Source organism: Octodon degus, unplaced genomic scaffold (genome assembly GCF_000260255.1).
Source record: "Octodon degus isolate 3935 unplaced genomic scaffold, OctDeg1.0 scaffold00222, whole genome shotgun sequence".
NCBI lineage: Eukaryota > Metazoa > Chordata > Mammalia > Rodentia > Octodontidae > Octodon > Octodon degus.
In genome coordinates, this window is record NW_004524798.1 from 332,950 (window position 1) to 354,487 (window position 21,538).

A 21,538-nucleotide genomic window follows, 5' to 3' on the forward strand; every position below is an offset into this window, starting at 1 on the left:
TCTATCATCTATCTATCTATCTATCTATCTATCATCTATCTATCTATCATCTATCATCTATCTATCTATCATCTATCTCATATTCTGGAGAGAGAAAGAGGTGCAGATGTCATGAATTTTTAATTGGCACTAAGATGCAAGTGAGATTCATTTGAACTTTGGAGGAAATTTGAGAGTCCAGACTCCCAGGTGAGACTGTTCTGCATCTTCTCTTTTTATCAAGGGAAGTGGTGCTAGAGCCTTATTCCTTCCTGCCTTCCTCCCTTCCACAAACCTATATTGAACCCTACTGTGGGCCAGGCATGTGCTGGACACTGGGGGTGACTTCAATACTCTCAATTTCCCTGGCTCTCAAGGAGTTTATATGACAGTAGGTATGAGACATTAATAATTCACAGGAAGGAGGTTAATGTAATGTCTATAATAAAGAGCTTTACTATTCAATTCTCTAAGGCAGAGGGTAATATAATTATCCCTATTTTACACTTGAGGCTCAGAGATGTCAATCAGTGGCCCAAATTCACACAGCCAGCAAATGGTAGAGCTGTGTTTATGCCCCTTAGTGCTACTGTGTTAGGTTTAGATCTGGTACTGGGGGAGGCAGCTCCCTGGACATGGACGGATGAGAAGGATCCTCCAAGCCAGGAGTAGGCAGAGACTGCAGGGAGTGAGGTGAGAGGCTATTTACAGTGATTTTCTCTAGATCATCACCTACCGTGACTACCTGCCCCTGGTGCTGGGGCCAGCGGCCATGAGGAAGTACCTGCCTACGTACCGCTGCTACAACGAATCAGTGGACCCCCGTATTTCCAATGTCTTCACTAATGCCTTTCGCTATGGCCACACCCTTATCCAACCCTTCATGTTCCGCCTGGATAGTCGGTACCGGCCCATGGGGCCCAGTCCCCGCGTGCCACTCAGCAAGGTCTTTTTTGCCTCTTGGAGGGTGGTGCTAGAAGGTGAGTGGGACCTGGGTCCAGAGAAGGAGGGCTGGAAACCAGGGGTGGGGTGCAGGGAGCTAGGGGCATGCAGGCAGCTAGGGTGTGGGGAGATCTTTCTTCTTTGTGTCCTTCAGGACCTAGTGTTACTTTTCTGTCTCAGTATACCTGACTCTGCTTTTAGACTTGAGTATAAACAGGAGGGGTGGAGAGGGCATGCAGAGGGAGCTGAGCCCCTCCTGTGTGTTGTGACTGTGGCGTGGAGGCCGGGGGCTAGGAGCATCCCAGCCTTGCATGTCTGATGTGTTCGCGAGGGTCATGTATGTCCTGGGAGAAGCTGCTTACTGTGGTCACCTTAGCACCAAGTCCCCTGTCCCCACACGGACTTGTTTTCACTTCCATCTGTGCTCTGGCACTGAGGGGAACCCTCCTGTCCGGCTTGTCTCTCTTGTCCCCAGGGGGCATCGACCCCATCCTCCGAGGCCTCATGGCCACCCCTGCCAAGCTGAATCGCCAGAACCAAATAGTGGTGGATGAGATCCGGGAGCGACTCTTTGAGCAGGTCATGAGGATCGGGCTGGACCTGCCGGCTCTGAACATGCAGCGCAGCCGGGACCACGGCCTCCCAGGTGAGGACTCGAAGGAGTCTCCTCAGTCCTATCCCCCAGGTAACCCGTGGCTTTCCTTCCATTTAAGGGCCTTACCCTTTCTAGTGTCCCAAGCAGCTCAATACTTCCCCCACCCCAACACCTTGACAGCATCTTGTGTGGTTCTTACCTGGCCTAAAAGTGTCCCTACCAGGGTGCATAAATTGTATATGGTCAAGATGGTCCTCCAGTCTGTGGGCGAGGCTGTGGGCTCAGGGGAGTCCTGTCCCCCAACACCTTTCTTTCAGGAAGCTACCTAAGGCCAGTCCCCTCCCTCTCCTTGTGCCCTTTGGTGATCTCCCAGCTTTTCTGGGGCCCTTTGGCAAGCTGTGACCCTCCGAGCTATGACAGCATCCTAGTAAAAGTAATGCATGGCCTGAAAGGCTCTCTCCACCATGGGTCAAGCTTACCATCCGTGACTCTGAGGGGGAAGAGACTGCCACCTCCACTTGACTCATGATTACGTAGGTTGGCTGACATTCTAAACTGGGCTAGGTGTTCTAGCCAAGTCAGGGATGATCTGGAACTTGGACCCAGACTAGCCTACCCTTACGACTTGTGCATGTGTTATGGGCTAGCCTCTGTGACAGACATACCCTACCCCTCTTGGGTCAGACAGATGTGTGGGGCTGCTCCAGGAGATAGTGAGATGCTCCTAATTTGGACATGATGGGAGGTGTGTGGGAGGGCAAGGGAAGGACAGTGAGGCTCAGAGGGGACCCAGTTATCTCCCTAGGTCTTGAGCCAAGGGTTCAGGGTTCCTCTGCCTGTAGTTTTGGCTCTCACCACCTTACAGAAGCAGAGGGACCTGCCCATGGTCACCTGTCCCCTTCCTTGTACAGGGTACAATGCATGGAGGCGTTTCTGTGGGCTTCCACAGCCTCAAACAGCAGGTGAGCTGGGCTCAGTTTTGAAGAACCTGGACCTGGCCCGGAAGCTGATACAGCAGTACGGCACGCCCAACAACATCGACATCTGGATGGGCGGGGTGGCCGAGCCCCTAGAGCCCAACGGCCGTGTAGGCCAGCTCCTCGCCTGCCTCATTGGCACCCAGTTCAGGAAGCTTCGGGATGGTGATCGGTGAGGAGGGGCCTGGGCAACTCAGGCACACTGGATGGCCCTGGGCTCTCCTTGAACTTATTTTCCAGGGAAGCTCCATGTCTCCTTAGTATGCCCTGAACCTGTAGGGGTGTAGCATGGAGGACACAGGAACCCTGATTGTGAAGGACAGAAGACAGAAGAAATGGCACTTTCTTTTCTCTGCTTTTATGTGAACAGTTATAGAAATGTCAGTCACTACTGAATAGTCACAGCATAGCTTTCCCATGACTTCTCTCTGTGCCACTTCACTGTGGCTCTGACATCTACATGTCTAGCTGTTACCCACCCTCTGTTGGCCCTCCAGGATTCTTCCCAGTGTCTACGGGTGCAGCTCTGTGCACAGGGCTTCATGCCTGAGGGTGGACCTGGCAGCTACTGGGCTGCAGCAGTGGAGGCAGCCAGGCGGCCGTGCTGAACTCTGTGCCCTGGGTAGGGGGCCTTCCCATGGCCTGGAGTGCTCCCGTGTCACAGGGCAGAGCCTTGTATACTCCTCTTGCATCCAGGAAGCAACTCAAGCCAGGCACCCCCCACTGGTCCAGGACCTACCGTGCCAGTGACCCTCCAGGCACACAGTGTTCGTGACTCCTCTTGCAGGTTTTGGTGGGAGAACAAGGGTGTGTTCAGCATGCAACAACGGCAAGCGCTGGCCAGGATCTCCTTGCCCCGCATCATCTGTGACAACACGGGCATCACCACTGTATCCAAGAACAACATCTTCATGTCCAACTCCTTCCCTCGGGACTTTGTCAAGTGCAACACTCTCCCTGCATTGGATCTGGCTTCTTGGAGGGAAACATAGAAGGGAGGTGAGAGCATGCTGTCATGAGGGGTCCCCCTGGGCTGGCCACTTGGTACGGTGGGGAGCTCCAGTCCTTGTTCAGGGTGCTAGCTGAGAACATACGAGGGCATTTGTGTGTGTGTGTGTGTGTGGTGTGTACTTGAGTGCATGCCTATGTGTATGTCTATATGTGCACCTGGAATATGAAACAGTATGCATGGGTCATCTGTGAAGATGGGTAGAATTTTATGTGCTGCGTGTGTCACTGAAGTGAGTGTGTGCTTGCTGCGCGCAGGACTCTTAAGTGTATTGAAAGCAGCAGAGCAGACTGATGAGAACAGCTCAGGCTGACATCCTGGCTCTGCAGCTGATGAGCTGCGTGACCTTGGACAAACTACTTAATCTCCCTAAGCCGAGTTTTCTTCCTTGTAAACAGCAGCTATGGCTCCTTCAAGGGCCCATTTGCTTCCTGTAGTTCTTCATCCATTGAGCACCTACTATATGTCAGACGCTGTGCTAGGCATGGGAAACTCAAAGCGGCAGGACCCATACCGTTGGTACCCTCAGGAGCTCGCATAGGGACTGTGTCCCGGGTAGCAGGGTGAACCAGTGGCCCCTGGAGCAAGGAGTGAGCAATCTTTAGGGATTGGGCCATGCAGCCAAGTTCTGGGCCTTGCTGGTTGGGCTCAGCCCCAGGTCTCTTTTTTCTTACTCTGTTCTCTTATTCGCAGGATCCTTCTTGGAGAGGAGTAGGGGCCGTGGGTCCTTCTGTACCATTTGTTTGTACCTGATGTTTACATAATAAAACACGGAGGATGGGGATTTCTGTCTGTCTGTGAAGGGAGTAGGCCCTGAACTTGAACCTGTGTGGTCTGTGTCTTAGGGCCGCTTGATCTTAGCCAGGGGCAAGGACTTCAGGGTGTCCTCCTTTGTTCACACATGCAGGGCAGATGGTTCTTAGAAATGCAGGGGGCAGGCCACCCACTGAGCAGACCTTCATCCCTCACCTCCTGCCACTGCCACCTTGCAGAACCTGGATGTAGTCACCAAGGGCTAATGTTTGTTCATTCTGTGGCAAAGGTTTGCTGAATGTTTATTCTGTCAAGTGCTGGGAAGCAGAGGGCACTACTCTGTGGGAGTGAAAGAGCCAGGGTCTGGTGGGAAGGGCTGCTCCCCATGACAGAGACCTCAGGCTCCTGCATCCCCGGAGTCTGGCACAGTGCTTTGGAGGCTCAGATTGTAGACTCCTCACTCTGAGTTTCAAGTGATCAGGCCGAACAGTAGGGACAGCAGATGGCTGGGCTCAGAGGGCAGGTCCAGTGCATGCCCCTAGCAGTCTTGCTTGGCTGTGGACCCCTGGATGGTAGATTCCCCCACAACCCTCCCAGGTTTCTGCACAAGGGAGAGGGCCACCAAAGCTGGGAGCCACAAGGTTGTACTCGGGGTCCCTGGGGAAAGCGAGGCTGCCACCAGGGTGCACAGCAGGACAAATCTCCTTGTCCTCACCTCACTGATGAGGATTAGGCTGCTTGGAGGAAGAAGAGGGCTGCATCCGAGGTTAGGACGAAGTGGGTGCCAGAGGCAGGCTGCAGCCTAGTCTTTTGCCTTGGCTCCTCCCATGGAATATAGCTAAGTGTCTTCTCTCACTCCATGACTTGGGGATCTGGACTGCCCTTACTCAGGGCCATTGGAAAAGAGGAAGGTGTGAATGTATATTGGGGAGGAGCTGAAAGAACATTCCTGAGCTGCCCATTTGGAGGTTTGATAAATCCCAAGCACTGCTCTGGAAGGGAAGGGTGTTCCCCAGACTGCTGGAAAAGAAATACATTTTAGCAGGAGGGGAATCCAGGCTTGTTTGCCCTGTCTGTTTGGTCCTTAGGCACCCCCCCCCACCTGCCTCTTTCCTGCCACCTCACTGCTTCATGTCCCCAGGAGCCCTCACCCCCTCCTTTCTTCAGCAGCTCATTCTTGGAACCCCCTGCAGACCCACGAACACAGCACTTTGGGCAAAAGTCATGTCTGCACTGTAAATCTGTAGTTACTTAGTTGGTGGTGATTCCGAGACCTGGCTTCAGAAAGAAACGGGGTCCTCAGCAGCATCTTAGTCAATCATCGATGTTTACTGAGTGCTTAGTGTGGAGCACCATGCGGAGTGCCACGCCATGCTCCAAAGCTTATGATCTAGCCTGGGAGGACAGGAGGAGAGCTAAAGCTCACAGGCCAGTGCCTCAGCCAGCCTTATTTAGGGGAGAGGTTGGCAGACATCCACCAAACAGGACTGGCAGGGTGTCTCAGAAGGTCTAAGTCATGAATGAAGGGAGGATTTCCACGGGGCTGGAAAGGCTGGGTTGGGAGGGATGGAAACCAAGCAGAACAACTGCACAGGCCAGGACGGCTGTCATTAGACTTGAGCAAGCAATTCATTGGGTGAGTGCAAGACAGGCTGACAGGATGGTTGGGCCTGGGGTGCTCAGCTTGAAGGGACCAGGTCACTGAGTGTGTGTGAAATGCCATCGTGGGCCACAGGAAGTTTTGCTCTGCAACATGGGAGGCCGGGAGCCCAGGCCTCTACTTCTCCTCTGAGACCCAGGGGGAGAGATCCAGCTCCTCAACATCAGAGCAGTCCACAAAGCCTTGGGGGTAGCTGTTGGCCCGGAATGGATTCAGGGGGACCTTGGTGATGTGGGTGTTGTCACAGACAAGGCGGGAGAAGGACATTTTCCTCAGGGAGGCCTGCTGCTTCTCTGTGAAGACTCCTGGGTTTTCCCACCAGAATCTGCACAGACAGAAAGAAGCAGGTTGTCAACATGGTCTGGCTGGTGGCCCCTCCCCACGATGACAAAGGAGGTCACTGTGACCATGAGAAGTTGTACTCGTGCTAAGGAGTTAGTCCTCATGAAGGACACTGGGACAGACTCATAGGGAAAGAGTTTCCCCGGGTTTCCCCACCTCCTGGAGCAAAGGTTTCACTTGCCTGTCACCATCACGGACCCGCTGGAACTGGTGGCCCAGGAGGCAGGCCAGGAGAGGCCCTACCCGGCCCCTTTCCACTAGCGGCTCAGCTATGGCTCCCACCCAGATGTCGATGTTGTCAGGTGTCCCGTAGAGATCCAGTAACTTCTTGGCCAGCATCTTGTTCTTCAGCACAGCACTCAGCTCTTCTAGGGTTTGCGGCTGAGAGAGGCCACAAAAGCCTCTCCAGGAGTTGTACCCTAGGGTGGGAGGCTGAGGCTGTCTCATGGCAGGGACTTACTGCTTATTGTCTTATTCGGGGGTATACCCATTCCAGCTCCATTAGGTCCAGAAAATCTGGACACACAGCCTCTGGAGCAGCAGGGATACTGGCTACTGTTTATATCTGTGGTACTTTGGTCTTGTCAGGTGGGGTGGTGCTGGCACCTTTCTGGGTACTTAAATGGGTCCAGACACTGTTCTAAGCACTGTACAGATATATGAATGAAGGAGCAGAAATGTTAAGTGACTTGCCCCTGGTCCTATGACTAGGAAATGGCACAGCTAGGATTATTATTATTATTATTATTATTATTACTTTTATTTATTTATTTATTTATTTATTTATTTATTTTTTGCAGAACTGGGGATTGAACTCAGGCCCTTGCGCTTGCCAGGGAAGCGCTTATTCTACTGAGCCATTTCCCCAGCCCCACAGCTAGGATTTGAACTCAGGGAGTCTGATCTTAATTACATTAACTTGCTGTTCATGGGTGCAAAAGAAAATATCAATAGTCATTAACTTTTCTCTATCTTTTTCTGGGCTTTTAACTTGTTTTAGAATTTTGTTGATCTCTTTTTCATTAAGGAACTCGAAGACAGTACCAAGATGTGATTGTATCTCTGGTGAGGGAGAATGAGAGTTCGCACCATGGGTGGGCAGAGTGGGTTGCATAAACTAGCCAGCCCTTTGCTCAGAATTGAGTAGAGCCCCATGGGTCTCTGGGAAGAGGTTCCAGGGAGGCAGTTAAGAGTTCTCCAGGCCAGCCCTGATCCCAGGCCCACTCACCAGGCTGCCCATGGTCCCGGCTTCGCTGGATGTTAATGGCAGCCAGGTCAAAGCCGTGGATGGTGTGAGTCGGCTGGAAGAGCTTGTCGCGCAGCTCTCCTGTCATCATTTTATTCTGATTCATAACCTTGGCCTTCTTGGCCAGCAGGCCCCGTACCAGAGGATCAATTCCACCTGCAAAGACAGACCCAGAGGCCCTCCTTGGGGTGGGAGTCAGGTGTGGATACCTTCTGTAGTTTAAGAAGCACCAACTGAACATGCTCAGGGCAAGGGGAGTCTAGGCCTGACTCTGGTGGCAGAAATGGGGGCTTATGGGATGGCGCGGCAAATATGATGGCACTCTTAAATTCTAGTTCATGGACTTAGCTCCTTTTCTTCCCATCTATCCTCCTGGGAACACTGTAGCACAGGGAAAGGCAGAAGGAGCCTTAAGAAATGGCCCTGATTTGTCAGGCCATAAGGAAAGTCAGCCCCAGCCCAGGACAAACGAAGGTTGCTTCCAGAATTTGACACTTCATGGAGGTGGACAGCTCTGGAGGAGGGCAGGAAAGAGCCGCTTAGTTGCCAAGCCCGTGAATTCCTTCTCCAAAGGTCAGAGAAGCTAAGGTAGGGAGTGGAGGCAGAGAAATCCTAGACAGCTTAGAAGCAGGAAGGAAATAGTAACAACTGATATTTATCAATCACTTCCTGTGTGTTAGGAACACTTGTAGGGTGCTCTACAAGTCTACCTCAGTTAATTTTTTGGAATATCCTCATGGGTTAAGCACTATTATTGTCCCCATTCTTACAAAAGAGGAAACTGAGGCTCAGTGAGATGGATTCACTGGTGTAAGTTCATATAGGAGGTTGCGTGGGGTCTGACTCCTAAGCCAGGTTGCCCTATCAGCGGATTGCAAAGGGGGCGAGTCAAGGGAGCACTTTCTCAACAAGCCTTACCATCTTTGACCATCCTCCAGGTGTTGAAGAAGAGTTTGTGCAGAGGCAGCTCTGATTCTGGCCCCCAGGGCTGATAATTCTCATCTAGGCGAGATATAGTAGCAGGGACCTCCAAGTGGCCAAAGCGGAAAGCAAAGGTGAAGACATTGGAAATTCGGGGATCTACGGATTCGTTGTAGCCTTGGTAGGGAGGAATCCACTTCTGCATCTCACAGCCCAGCACGATGGGTAGGTAGTCCCTGAAAGTAATGATCTGAAAGGAAAAATAAGTCATGAGGAAAGGGCATGGGAAGGGCTAAACTTTTGTAGAGGGAAGCTCTAGAGAAACTGCCCCCAAGAGAGATAAGCTGTCAAAAATCGAGGACAGCAAACTGATAGTATCGAAGCCTTTGCCCCATAATCCGGTCTGGTGCTAATCTGGTCAGCCTGTGGTCCTGGCTGCGATGGAGCCTAGCGTCCCTTTGCACTGTAGCCTTGGCTCTTCACCAAGGAGACCCAGGCAGGTGGTTTCTGCTTCTCTAGGAGGTTGCTTAGCAACGGCAGGCAGCCAGTAAAGAACCTTCTTGCCCTGCAGAGGCACCAGCAGGATGGAGTGGGAAGCTCAGAACACAGGGGGATGAAGTGGGCCAGAATGGCATTCGGAGGGCTCAGGAAGCCAGGCTGCCACTGGAACGAAAACCCATAGAAGTAGCCCAGAACCTACACACTAACTCTGAACAAGGTAATGACATGCTAACATAGATTTAAATAGGATCTAGTATTTTCTAATATAATGGGCAAAGTGTCTAAGACACAACTGAAAAATCACCTCTAATACCAAGAACCAGGAAGACAGAATTTTGAGTGAGAAAAGACTGTAAGTAATGCCAATATCAATGTGAGTCAGATACTGGCATTATTTGATAAAGATTCTAAAGATCCTTAAAGATCCCTCAATAATTAGAGATTTTCTTGAAAAAAAAAAAAAACAGAATACCTCAATATTTCAGTAAAGAAGTAGAAGTTATTTTTTAAAAATGAAATTAGGGCTGGCCAGATAGCTCAGTGAACTAAAGTGCCTGCTTAGGAAGAGTGCAGTGGCCGGGGTTCAATACCCGACGTGCTGGCCCTGCCCCCAGGGCACACTGAGACAGCAATTGAGACTGGGCATGGTGGCGCACGCCTGTGATCCCAGAACTTGGGAGGCTGAAAACAGGAGGATCACTATGAGTCTGATCTGTGCAGTGAGTGAGACCCTGCAGTTCCTGTACTAAACACAATAAATAAATAAATAAAGAAAGAAAGAAAGAAAGAAATCATGGAACTGAGACTATCATACTTGAAATCAAAAACAAATTTGGATAGATGTCACAGCAAAATGGTAATGATAGAGGGTGGGGCTGAAAACAGAACAGCAAGCTTCACTCAAACTGCAAAGCAGAGAGAAATAGATTTAAAACATCTGAGTTGAGCATGGTGGCACATACCTCTGATCCCAGAACTCTGGGACCCTGAGGCAGGAGGTTCACAAGTTCAAGTGCAGCCTGCAAAACTTAGTGACTTGGCAAGACCCTGTCTCAAATATTAAAAACAAAGGTTGGGGGTGTAGCTTAGTAAGAAGTTCCTGGGATCAATCCCCAGGACTGTATCAAGCAGGCAAACAAAATGAAATAAAATGAAAAAATCTCCAGCAAACCAGAGCCTCAGAGAAAGTTTTAGTGTTCATAACAATGGCGTTCCAGAAGTAGAGAGGAGAGGGGGTGAGACTGAAAAAGTATTTTAGAAATAATGCCTAAAAATTTCCCCAAATTGGTGAATGACATACATTTATAGATAGAAGAAGCTAGATGAACTCTAAATAGCATAAATGCAAAGTAGTTCATTTTAAGACATAATTAAATTTCTGGGAATGAAATACAAAAAAATTTTAAAGGCAATCAAAGAGACAAAGGACTAATATCTTGAATATAAAGAATTTTAAAAAATTAGACCACACTCCCCTCCCCAATTTAAAGACTCAATAAAAAATGGGCATCTGGACTGAACAGACCCTTCTCAGATGAAGAAGTACAAATGGCCAATAAACACATGAAAAAATAATGTTAAACATCTTTGGCCATTTGAGAAATACAAGTTAAAATAATGCTAATATTCCACCTCACCATCTTACTCCAGAAAGAATGGATATTGAGAAATTAACCAACAAGTACTGGAGAGGCTACAAGGTAGAGGTGGAAGAAAGAATCCTTCTTCCAAACTGGAAACTATGTAATATCCTCCAATAGGGGAGTGGTTATACCGCAGAATGCTAGCCAGCAATAAAAGAACTATTGATACATGAGTTGGACGAATCTCACAGATCTTATGCTTAAGGCAAAAAGCCTCCCTCCAAAGGAAGCATACTGCAGAATTCAATTATATAGCATTTGTGAACTAGCACGACAACAGAGAAGGCGAGCAGGTTAGCATTTTCCAGGCGTCATTTGGTGGGGGTAGTTGTGACTATAAAAAGGTGGCATGAGAGTCTTGTTCATGTGGTTAAGTCATTTTTTATGGTGTTTTCATAAAGTTGCACATGCTTGCACCCACGTCCCCCGCACGAATGACTGTGTTTATAGCTGGTGAAATCTGAACAAGTTCAGTTTTCATCCCTTGGTTTGCGTCCATGTTAACTCCCTGGTCAACATTAGTTTTGCTGTTATAGAAGGCTGAATGAAGGGCACACAGATCTCTCTGTGCATTATTTTTGCAACTTTTTGAGAAGCTGTAATTATTTGAAAATAAACTGTTTTAAAAAGTGTATGTATGGTTAACGCCAGCCGAGCAACTTTGCTGAGACTCTTCAGGTTAGCCAGTCAGCCGACCCATTGAGTATGCCCATTTCATGTGGCTTAGGGGTAAAGAATGTAAAAGGAAAAGAATGAAATCAAAGAGCCCAAGTCACTGCCAGGTAACAGTGGCAGAGGTGGTGAAGCCTAGGGTCCCATCGTGGCACCACGGTAGGTTACACTGATGGGATTGACGCTACAAACACAAGGATTTGCTGTGGGGTAGAAGAGCCAAAGAAACGAAAGAAGAGAGGCGTGAAAGACTGTGGGAGAGGAAGGGGTGGGGGGCGTAGTGTGGCAAACAGGAGGTGGCTGAGGATGGACGGAGCTGGAGCAGGACGGGTGGCCAGGGCAGGGTGCCATGGTCTCTGTACCTGCATGAAGGCGCCCAGAATTTTCCGGGCTTCCTGGTAGAGTTTCTCTCCGTCCCACTGAGGGTTGAGCCTCTTCAGTTCTTGGGCCAGCCGGTTGTGCTCGCGGAGAAGGAGGGTGTGGGAAGCGGCCAACAGGATTTGCTCAGAGGCTCGGGAATCTCCTACAAGCCCAGAAGGCAAGAAGGTGGGATCTACCTGAGCAGCCCCTGGACCCAGGGACCTAACCAGAGTGATGACAGCTCCCCAAAGGACCCTCCCCTAAACTCTCCTTGGCAACTTAAGGGAAGTCAGGTGAGAGGGACAGAGGTGGCAATTCTAGGTTTGCATCTCATTTCTGTACACATACATTTTAGCTGTGTGACCTTTGCTGGGTTACTTAACATTTCCTGAGCCTCAGCCTCCTTATCTGGAAAATGGCAATTGAAAAGCCTACCACACAATTGTGGTGAGGACTGCAGGTAGCACGCTGAGATACAACATTTTGATCCTTATAACACAATCAAATAAAGGAGAGGGCACCTTCGTTTTGCAGGAAAACTTTGAAGGATTTAGAAATGAATTTTTCTGGGTAATAAAGGGAAAAGAATCTGGAGAGGTGGGTCTTTGGAGAGAAAAAGAGAGGAGCAAGGGGGGTGGGCAGTTAGGTGTTGAAGTTCAGATGTCCCACACGGGCACACTACCCTGCAGTCTCTAAGCTCCAGGAAGAACTATGGACAAGAAATTCAAGGAATCTATGCTTGAATAGACAGAGTGGCCTGCTGTCTCATCAGGATGGCTGGGGGACAGAAGCGGACCAGAGGGCACATGGCTGTATGCAGTGTGTCCAGGTTACAAGGAAAGTCTCATTATTTGCATCCACTCCTCTTAATCTAAATAGGCATATCCAACCTGTGGCTCATGGGGCATTTGAGTTTTTTTGGCTGTAACAAAAATATCTAAAAAAGAAGTTTTGTTACCTGTATACATTAACTACATTTGATATTTGATATGTGACCCGAGATAATTCCCTTTCACTCAGTCTGGCCCAAGTAGGCTGGCTGTGTCTAACTTGGGGGCTGTCGGTTGGACACCCCCATAAGAATAGTGAATACCATAGGATATGGTCACGAGAAGACATCAGGACATTATTTACAGTTTGACCCCAATTATATAAACTCATGCTTATGATAGGATACATCCTGGAAAGACTGGCAATGCAATGTTAACAATGTTCATTGGTTGTATGGTGGGGTTGTGTGTATTTTTTTTTTATTAACTTCCTTATTTTGTTTTGTGTTACGGTGAACACATATTTTCAGATTACTTTTTTTCTTCTGTACCCTCCTGCCAATCCTGGACCAGTGCCACAGACAGTGGTGGCTTGGTTCATTTTCTAGAAAAAATTCAAAGAAAGGAGCAGTGGTAAAGCCTCCCCAGGTAGCAGCCTTGTTCTCTTCCAGGCCTGCACTCACCAGCCAGGAAGCAGGGTACGTCAGCTGTGGTGCTGATGAGCTCACAGGGGCTTGGCCGTGTGGTGACAAAGGGCAGGTAGGGCAGCCCATGATCTGAGACTTCCTGGTTGACAGCCATGAGACCCAAGGGGCTGCTGAGGTTGCGCAGGCGGCTGGCCAGGCTTGGCTCAGGGCCGTACACCAAGCTGGCATCCAGGAAGGAGGTTAGGGCGTTGATTTGCTCTCGGGCCACAGACTGGTAGGGTGGAGTGGGGCAGACGAACCCAGCTCTGAAGAAAGGCATGCACTTCCCTTGAGTCTTCACCTTGGGGTCACTGGGTGGGAACTGCGGAGAGATTGGGGTGGCCGGCTGGGCAGAGACAGAACAACTGGGCCCCCCAGCCTCTCTCCAGATCTAGATGCAAAGACACTGATGGTGCCTCTCTGGGACCTTTGCACCAGACAGGGAGGGCAGATGCCCCCTGCTGACATTATACACCTTCTGTTGTGTCAAAGTCTGAGCCTTCATTCCTTTTCAGGGAGGGCTTTGAATTTCTGGTAAGGGACAGTGTCATGAGATCCCTGGACAGGGATGCAACACATGATATGGGAAAGAGTTGTTAGCAATCACTCCTAACAACAAGGACCTTTTCTTTACTTTGAAGCTACTATGGGCCAGGCATCTCACTTTGGTGCTCATAAAACGCTGAATGCCAGACGATGCCGTCCCATTTCGCATGTGAGAAAACTGAGGCCTAAAAGGATTAAGAAACTTGCTCAAACTGGAAGGGAAACAATGTGAGACTCAGATCCACAGCATGTAGCTGTGATTTGTTATCTGGGTGAATAAATAATTCTCCAGCTGCAAAATCCACACGTAAGAAGAAACAGTGCACACTGCCAGCCTCTCCCTTTCAACTGAACATTCCCGTAAATCCCTGCCCCCAGAGCCAGCCATGACATTTCACCTCCTTCTGGGAGATGATGTCATCCCTCAGGATCACCTAGAGCAGCATTCCACAAGCTTTATGTTGACGTCATCCCTCAGGATGATCTAGAGAAGCACTCCACAAGCTTTAAGTACATCATGAACCTCGCAGGGATCTTGGTGAAATGTAAAAGTCTATTTCAATGTCTGGGGGGAGACATGAGATTTTGTTCCTTTCCAATAATCCCAGATGGCACCAGTACTGCTGGGTCGTACAGGTAGGCCACCCTCCTCAAGCTTCCCATTTTCTCTCTAGTTCACTCATCCACTTCCCACTGGCCTCTGTCCTTGACAACAGAAATGGTGTCTTACTTCTGAGTCTCAGGGCTTGGTGTATTGTCTGGCACAGCGTAGATGGTTGATGTCTAATAACTCAGTAAGTGGATAGGTGAACCAGTGGGTGTGTGAGGCTCCCAAAAGTGTCAAATTCATACTCAAATCTACCAAGAGATACCAGCCTTTGGGCCAGGGATGTCTGCTAGATCAGGATGGGCAAGGGATTGGTCAGGGACATCCAGCAACAAGGGCCTACCATGATGGGGTAGCAGTTGCCTCCTTGTATACAGTACTCATCACACTGGACTTTGGAGAAGTCGCTACTCCCCATCTCAGTTTCAGGGGCAAAGTCCAGGTCGTGGTCCACAATTTGACCCCATTGCATGAAAAGGAGGGACCTGTCTTGGTCTAGAACACCCTCCTCATTCAAATAGCCGACGATCTTGTTGGATACTTCCCGGGCCTACAGAAGGAGAGAGAAGGGGAGGGCAGAATGCAGGTAGACATGCTTTGAGGATCCAACCACAGTTACTGAGTTCTTCTGACATAACAGATGCCAGCATCCCCAGAAGAGCCCGTGAAGCGGGTGGTATTATTTCACCTTGTAGAGGAGGGGACTGAACCCTACAAAGGCAATGTGTCAAGGTTTTACAGCTACAGAGAGGCAGGGATGGGACTGAACCCAGGTTTGTATGACTTGAGGGTGTGCAAGGCCAATGTCCTTTGCATTGTGGAGCCGGGAAACAAAGACATGCAGCCCCTGGAGCTAGGGCCTCTGAAGAACCAGGTGTCTGGGCACAGGAGAGGGGTCTCTGGAGAGGGGCTGCCAACTCAGATGAGGCTAACAGATAGGACCTCCAGGAAAACGACAGTTGACTCATTCTAGGGGCTGAGGCAAGGTCAGTGCGAGCAGGATGGGCAGGGAGACCATCTGCCCCTAGACCCCAGGGTATCTGGCTCGTGGCAGCTGGCCCGCAACCACTACGCGGCTGGGCTCTGCTGCCCTCTAGTGGTGTTTTGGGGGGGAACATCGCCAGGAAGCAAGTCTCCATCTCTTAGGGGGCTCCATAGTGCATCTCTCTAATCCCTCTTCTTTGCCTTCCAGTCCTTCACCCCACAGCCCAGCGTTGGTCCACCCCGTGCTCTTTCCTCACCAGCGGGACTGGGAAGCCGTTCCGTGTCTTCCCCGGTGTCCACCCGAAGGGGAGGGAGAGCCCGTCCTCGTACTCGGCCGGCAGCCAGCGAGCCAGCGCCCTGTTGGCAGCGCCCAGCGCAGGGTTCCTCCTGGAATCCAGCAAGGCCACCCTCAGTGGCGGAGGGTCAGCCCCGGGTCATTGCAGAGCCCAGGGCTCAGGGAATGGGGACATGCAGGAGGGACCTCTAAATTCTCCAACTGCTCCCTGGCGGTGCAATCTTTAGAGGGGTCCAGGAGAGCTCGGGGAATGGGGTGCAGGGGCTCTGCCTGGAACACCTAAAGGGCAGAGACCTGGCCGGGCGGGCCTGGGCAGCTGGCAAGAGCACCTCTCCCCCGCCAAGGTCACCTGTTGTTACAGTCTCCCGTGATGGTGCGGTAGGGGCTGTTCATGTCGCAGCTCACCACAGGAGCAGGGGCATCACAGCCCACCTCGGCAGACAGTGAAGTCAAGTCCAGGCTGGAGCCTGAAACAAAGGGGACCCCAAAGGGACTGAGTGCTTTCTTCGTTCTGAGTCACGGGCCAGAGGCAGAAAATCAAACCGGGGGTGTCATCACGGTGTTACCTGGAACGTGATAGAGATCTCTGTCTTGCAACATAATCCCAGTAAATCTACCTGACACAGTTGATTTACATGTGCCCTCCACTAACAGCCGTGGTGACACTGTGATTTGGAACAGGGAGCCCCTGTTTATTGACTTTAACGCTTCCTCCAGGCACAGGCCGCCCAGATGGTATTATACAGAGAGCAGCATGTCCCCTCACAAGGAGTTGGCAGTGAGATCTTGCTAGATCTGAGTTTCTTTGTTGGCAATAGTGCTGTGACCCAACAGTTCCCTCTGCATATCTGGTGCCTTCTAAGAAGGCAGACACAGGGGTGCCTTCCTTGTGGACATCTTTGACAGGCAGCACAGCCTGTGTGTGTGGGGGGGTCTCTGCTCCTTTCTCTGGGGAAGTGTACCTATCCTGCCATCAGAGGGCTGGTGAGTTTTCTGTACCTGTGGCATTGGTCAAGGGGGTCTGTGACCTCAGCTTCTTTAAGGACTCTTCCCACACCTGTCCCATGCGGATGGCTGTTCGCGCCCGGCCTTTGGCATGCTTGAGGTACTCCGATAGCTGTCTCGTGGTGGGAGTCTCCGAGGTCATGGCGGTCTTCAGCCTGTGGAGGAAAGCAGTGGGCACCCTGTGATGGTCCCTACAGAAGGGGCTGATGGGAGGTGGTGCATATATAGGAAGGAGCCCTGGGACATGGGTGGCACTCTTTTTAATTTTCTTCTAAGGCCTGTCTGGAAGATCTCTTTTGGGAACAGGAAGACACAGCGACTGTGAAGCCTTGATGGGTCTGGTTCCAAGAATAGGCAGGCAGGTGGACAGGAACATTTGGAAGCCCCAAACCAAACAGAACCTACAGAACCAGACTTGAGGAACCCTGATATATAGGTGGCATGTTATATGGCTTGTGGCCCAACTATTCTAGGAGTAGGATGCTTGTAGGCCTCCAGTTTTGCCTGTGGAAACATTCCCTCACTGACCTGGCCCCAGAGCTACTGTGGAGCTTGGGGCCAGAAACATTGCCCTGTTGCCAAGGACCTTGCAAAACTGCCCAGCCTCCCGCTTGAGTTCCATGCATAAAACAAAAAAACCATACTCTTGTATGACAAAGTTTGTGACTAAGGACAGGATGCTGTCAGAAAGGTCCTCCCATGAGAACTCTCTGTCCCCTCACTGTGCCTCAGTTTCCTCATGTGTGAGAAGATCTATGAGGCGTGTCTATGTCTGTGAGACTGAAATATTGGAAAAGGCTCAAATTCCCACAAAAGATGACCTGATTTTTTAATACGATTCACAGGCTGTAGTGTCTGGTCTGTTCACGACATGTCAGGTCATTATTTAAAGTGTTAAGAGGTACAGGTTCACAGTGTGAGGGGCAAGTGTGCAGAGGGCTGTAGTGGGCAGGCGTGTGGAGAGCTGTGGTGACCAGCCTGTGGATCTAGTCCTGTCCTAACCTCCCTACAGCCTTCATAAAAATAACTCAAGAGATAGCCACTCTGTCTTTTTGGTGCTGTTGCTCAGTAGCCCAGAGGGGTGGGATGAAGATAGTGAAGGAGATAGCTAAAGACTATCTTTATAGAGATTTTTACTGGAGATTTTCTTTATGGATCAGAGAATTTTCTTGGTTATAGAGTTGGCAGCTGAATTTTTGAGAGACTAGAAAAATGCCCAACTCTAAGGAGTTGGAGTTGCCCTCCTTAGACTCTCTCCCCTGGCTCTGCCCCAAGGAGGAAGGGTGGGTGTCCAAGCCCACTGGGCTCCCTGCTGTCACCACAGGTCCTAAGTAGTTCTGAGGCCAGGGAAGTAAGAAGCCTCAGTCTGTTTTCTAGTGGTGAGTCTTTAATTCCTAAAATGATACTGTTCTGAGGGCTAGAAGAGGCCCAAAGAGCCACCAAAAGAGTGATGGAAGGGTAAGCCAAAGAGCTCCGTGGCTTAAAATGCTTGCTTAGGCAGACACAGGGGCCGGGGGTTCAATCCCCGGTCCTGCCCTGAGACTAGGTGTGGTGGTGCGCACCTGTAATCCCAGCATTTGGGAGGCTATAAATAGGAGGATCACTTTGAGTCTGATCTATGCAGTGAGATCCCGTAGACCCTGTCCTAAAATACAGAAAAAAAAAAAAAAAAAAAAAGTGATGGGACCTATTTTGAGAATTTACTCAAGAACAGGCAGGGAGAATCCCAAGGTCTGCTGCTAGGGACAGAGTACGAGGAAACTTATAAGGCTGTTTTCTCTTCATGCCATGGTTCCTTTAACCCTAACCGTAACCCTAACCTTAGCTCCCAATGAAGGAATGTGGGCTCCCTGAGGGTGGGGCCCCGTCTGCATCGCTTACTTCAGGAGTCCTGGCCTCCTGCTGGGTGGAGGAGGCTGACTCAGCTGGTCCTTGGGATGTGGACAGCTGCTGGGTCCCTGGATGCAAGGAGAGGGTTGGCTCACCACTGCCCTGGCTGTTGCAGATGCAGGGCTCAGGAGTCAACACTGTAACCCAGTTGGGTTACAATGAGCCACTGGAGCTGCCTGGCTTGAGGGGGCAAGTGTGCATGCGGGTGGCATGTGGGCTTTGATGCCTCCCAGCCCAACCCTGAGGTGCACCTTACACTCTAGCTCTCTCTAGGGGCCCAGGCTGAAGTTAGACCTTGAACATCCTTACTTCATTTCTCTTTCCTGTCTCCAGCTGCCCTCATTCCATTCAGTCTGTGACAGCTTTCCCGAGATAGCTGCCCTGCGCTGGGTCCAAGACTGGGTACTACCTCTGGGGAGGCTGATACAGGTTAATATTAGTTGACTGCACAAAGAATTATGAGACTGGCACATGTGGCCCAAGGAAACAAGGAGCCACACACAAGAAAGTCCTTCCAAGACTATCAGATGTCCCTGAAAAGTCCTGGAGGGCTGGTAGATACGGTTGTCCTGAGGAGAAAGCCAGTGAAGGGAAGAACACAGAGGTGTGTGCCTGTGGGTCACATACGTGGCTCGGGAGTCCAGGAAGGCCTTGTTGACCTGGACCTTGGCCTGATTCACAGCATCAGAGATGGTTGAAGTCCTGGGGGTCCGTGCTTGAGGGTGCAAGGGAAGGAAACAAAACAGGGTATCAGACATCGCTCTGTTGAGATGCTCTTTGCTTCAAATCTGAGCAGGCAGAAAGAGAACAAGATTGATTGGAGAAGTTGCCCAAGAGGCCTGAATTAAGTAAAAGAGGCACAGAATGGGAAGAGCAACCCCGATCTTTCACAAGATGTCAAGCTGCCTTTTGATTCCTGGTGTCCAGCATAATCACTTAGGTTGGCTTGGGACACTGAGCTCTGGGGACTTTTCTGGCTCCTGGGGAGACAGTTCCATGAGCCCTTAAGCAAATCCATCAAAGCAATTAGTGACCACCAGGACCCTACTGAGGTAGCAAAGAGAGTGGATAAAGGTAGAGGCAGGATTCCTTGTTTAGGCAGAACCCCCTAATATTGGGATCTGGAATGGGGCCCCATTCTCTGAACAAGGAGAAAGTAGTACACTGAATAATGTCTACCCCAAACTTGAGAGCACTCGGAACCTTAGCATGTGACCTTATTTTTGGACAGTCTCTGCAGATGTAGTTAGTTCAGAGGAGGTCACACAGGACTGAGTGCACGCCGAATCCTGTGTTCTGCGGACACAGGGACAAGGAAGGTGAAGGCTGAGGCAGAGGTTGGGAGGAAGCAGCTCTGAGCTAGGAGCACCAGGGATGCTGGGGGTGGCCAGAAGCTGGAAGAGGCAAGAAAAGCTCCTCCACGAGGCCCTTCAGAGGGAGCACGGCCCTGCCGTGACCCTGCAGTACCTGATTCTGGACCTCCAGCACCCGGTGTGGGAGAGAAGACATTTCTCTAATCCTTAGCTCCTAGTTTGTGGTGTTTTGTCACAGCAACTCCAGGAGATGACAACAGTGGGACACTTACCACTCGTGGCGGGTGATGCAGCCTGGAGCCAGAGCAGGGAAGCCAGGAGGGCTGGGAGAGGGGGACGGAGCCTCATCACTGAAAAGAGACCAAGGCCCCCTGCTGTGGGTGCTGCTGGAGCTCCCAGGGAGGGACTGAATCCCAGAAAGGAGAGAATCCCAGAGCAACACCCAAGGTCCTGACACGCAAGGGCAAACGTTAATTCATAAGTATCCGTGTAAGCACAGGCCAACGCTAGGTACGGCAGCAAGAAAGGAAGCAAGGGTAGGAGGGAGAGAGCTCTGGCTTCCGGATCCGAGGCCTTGAGTTGCAGTTTTGAAGTTACTCTAACCAGCTCTCTGACCTTGGGCAGGTTATTCAACACCTTTGGGCCCCTGGCCCGCCTTGTGATCCTGAACGCCCGTGATCCTGAAATCCTGTGCTTATTTTGCCATAGGTGCGAGAAATGCCACTACTGGGTCCTGGAGCTCTCTCCCCTCCTCTCCTCGGGATGTTTTGCTTCCTGCCAGCCCAGTCTGCTCTGCAACACCACAGGGGAGTGTGCCTGGGGGGACACCCCTGCCTGTCCTCAGAAACCCTTGTTGTGCCTTCCTGAAGGAGCAAATCTGACGGACAGCTGTGACAAAGCTCAGAGGCCCTGGAGCCAGGACTGTGTCCTAGGCTGCCTGGAGTCATTCCAGCTGCTAGATTAATCCCTTTGCCATGGATTTTAACTATGAATTTAAATCATTCAACTGCTTGTCTTCTTCCTCTTTTTCTTTTCCTTTTCCTTTCTTTTTTTAATGTATTTGGCCCAGGGTCTAACTACACAGCTCAGACTCTTAGAGGTCCTCCTGTTGTCAGCCTCCCCAGCACTGGGATTATAGGCGTGCCCCACCACACCCAGCGCACCCAGGAGCGGGGCTGGCACAGCATGTGGTGCCGGCGATTGAATCCAGGTCCCTGTGCTTGCCTAAGCAGGGGCTTAGTCTGCTGAGCTATCTTGCTGGCCCTTTCTTTTCCTTCTGCAGTGCTGTGGCTTGAACCTATGGGCTCGCATGCCAGGTAGCCAGGGAAGTGCTCTCTCATGGGCTATTCCCACAGCCAGGGCAGCTTTGTCTCCCGATGAGGGACTACAGTGGGCTCAGTAGAGTAGGCCAGAATTACCTTTTGAGAAGGTCCTGGCGAAAGCCCGAGGAGGTTCAGTTGCAGATCTGCATCCAGACCAGTGCTAGGCAGGCTCCTCATGTTTACAAGAGTACCTAGCTTCTCCCCTCAGCAAGGCATTTGCTAGAAACTCACAGGGAGCCCTCCCCCAGATGATCCTCCATATCTCCCCAAAGATCACAGCTTGGAGGCTTTGCTGGAGCCATGACCCAGCCCACCTCCCAGACTCTCTGGTGACTACCCCAGGGGCCAGCTTAGACAGGAAGAAGAGAACCGCACATCTAGACCAAGCCCTTTCTGCCTCTTCTTTTTCTTTTTTTTTTTGGTGGAACTGGGGATTGAACTCAGGCCCTTGCGCTTGCCAGGGAAGCGCTTATTCCACTGAGCCATCTCCCAGGCCCCTGAGCCATCTCCCCGGCCCCCC

The 21,538-nt window shown here is 50.8% G+C and overlaps 2 protein-coding genes across 3 annotated transcripts in view; one reads left to right on the forward strand and one right to left on the reverse strand.

Annotated features, from left to right (window-relative positions):
- The window catches only part of Mpo (myeloperoxidase), a 9,633-nt gene extending 5,353 nt beyond the window's left edge, over window positions 1-4,280 (forward strand). Inside the window, exons 10-14 of the mRNA XM_004645257.2 lie at window positions 704-959; window positions 1,397-1,567; window positions 2,428-2,665; window positions 3,281-3,492; window positions 4,196-4,280. Coding sequence (XP_004645314.1) covers window positions 704-959; window positions 1,397-1,567; window positions 2,428-2,665; window positions 3,281-3,485 — 870 coding nt within the window. The 3' untranslated portion in view covers window positions 3,486-3,492; window positions 4,196-4,280. The remainder of the gene's footprint in view (window positions 1-703; window positions 960-1,396; window positions 1,568-2,427; window positions 2,666-3,280; window positions 3,493-4,195) is intronic.
- A 1,285-nt stretch (window positions 4,281-5,565) lies between these two features.
- Window positions 5,566-21,538, reverse strand: part of Lpo (lactoperoxidase) — a 20,528-nt gene continuing 4,555 nt past the window's right edge. For both annotated transcript variants that reach the window (XM_004645258.3, XM_023705520.1), the window contains 12 exons: window positions 19,969-20,046; window positions 19,011-19,098; window positions 16,488-16,648; window positions 15,838-15,955; window positions 15,451-15,580; window positions 14,553-14,759; window positions 13,054-13,378; window positions 11,603-11,763; window positions 8,422-8,674; window positions 7,486-7,659; window positions 6,439-6,676; window positions 5,566-6,240 (listed from right to left, as the gene is read on the reverse strand). In XM_004645258.3, coding sequence (XP_004645315.1) covers window positions 6,033-6,240; window positions 6,439-6,676; window positions 7,486-7,659; window positions 8,422-8,674; window positions 11,603-11,763; window positions 13,054-13,378; window positions 14,553-14,759; window positions 15,451-15,580; window positions 15,838-15,955; window positions 16,488-16,648; window positions 19,011-19,098; window positions 19,969-20,044 — 2,139 coding nt within the window. In that variant the 5' untranslated portion in view covers window positions 20,045-20,046 and the 3' untranslated portion in view covers window positions 5,566-6,032. The remainder of the gene's footprint in view (window positions 6,241-6,438; window positions 6,677-7,485; window positions 7,660-8,421; window positions 8,675-11,602; window positions 11,764-13,053; window positions 13,379-14,552; window positions 14,760-15,450; window positions 15,581-15,837; window positions 15,956-16,487; window positions 16,649-19,010; window positions 19,099-19,968; window positions 20,047-21,538) is intronic.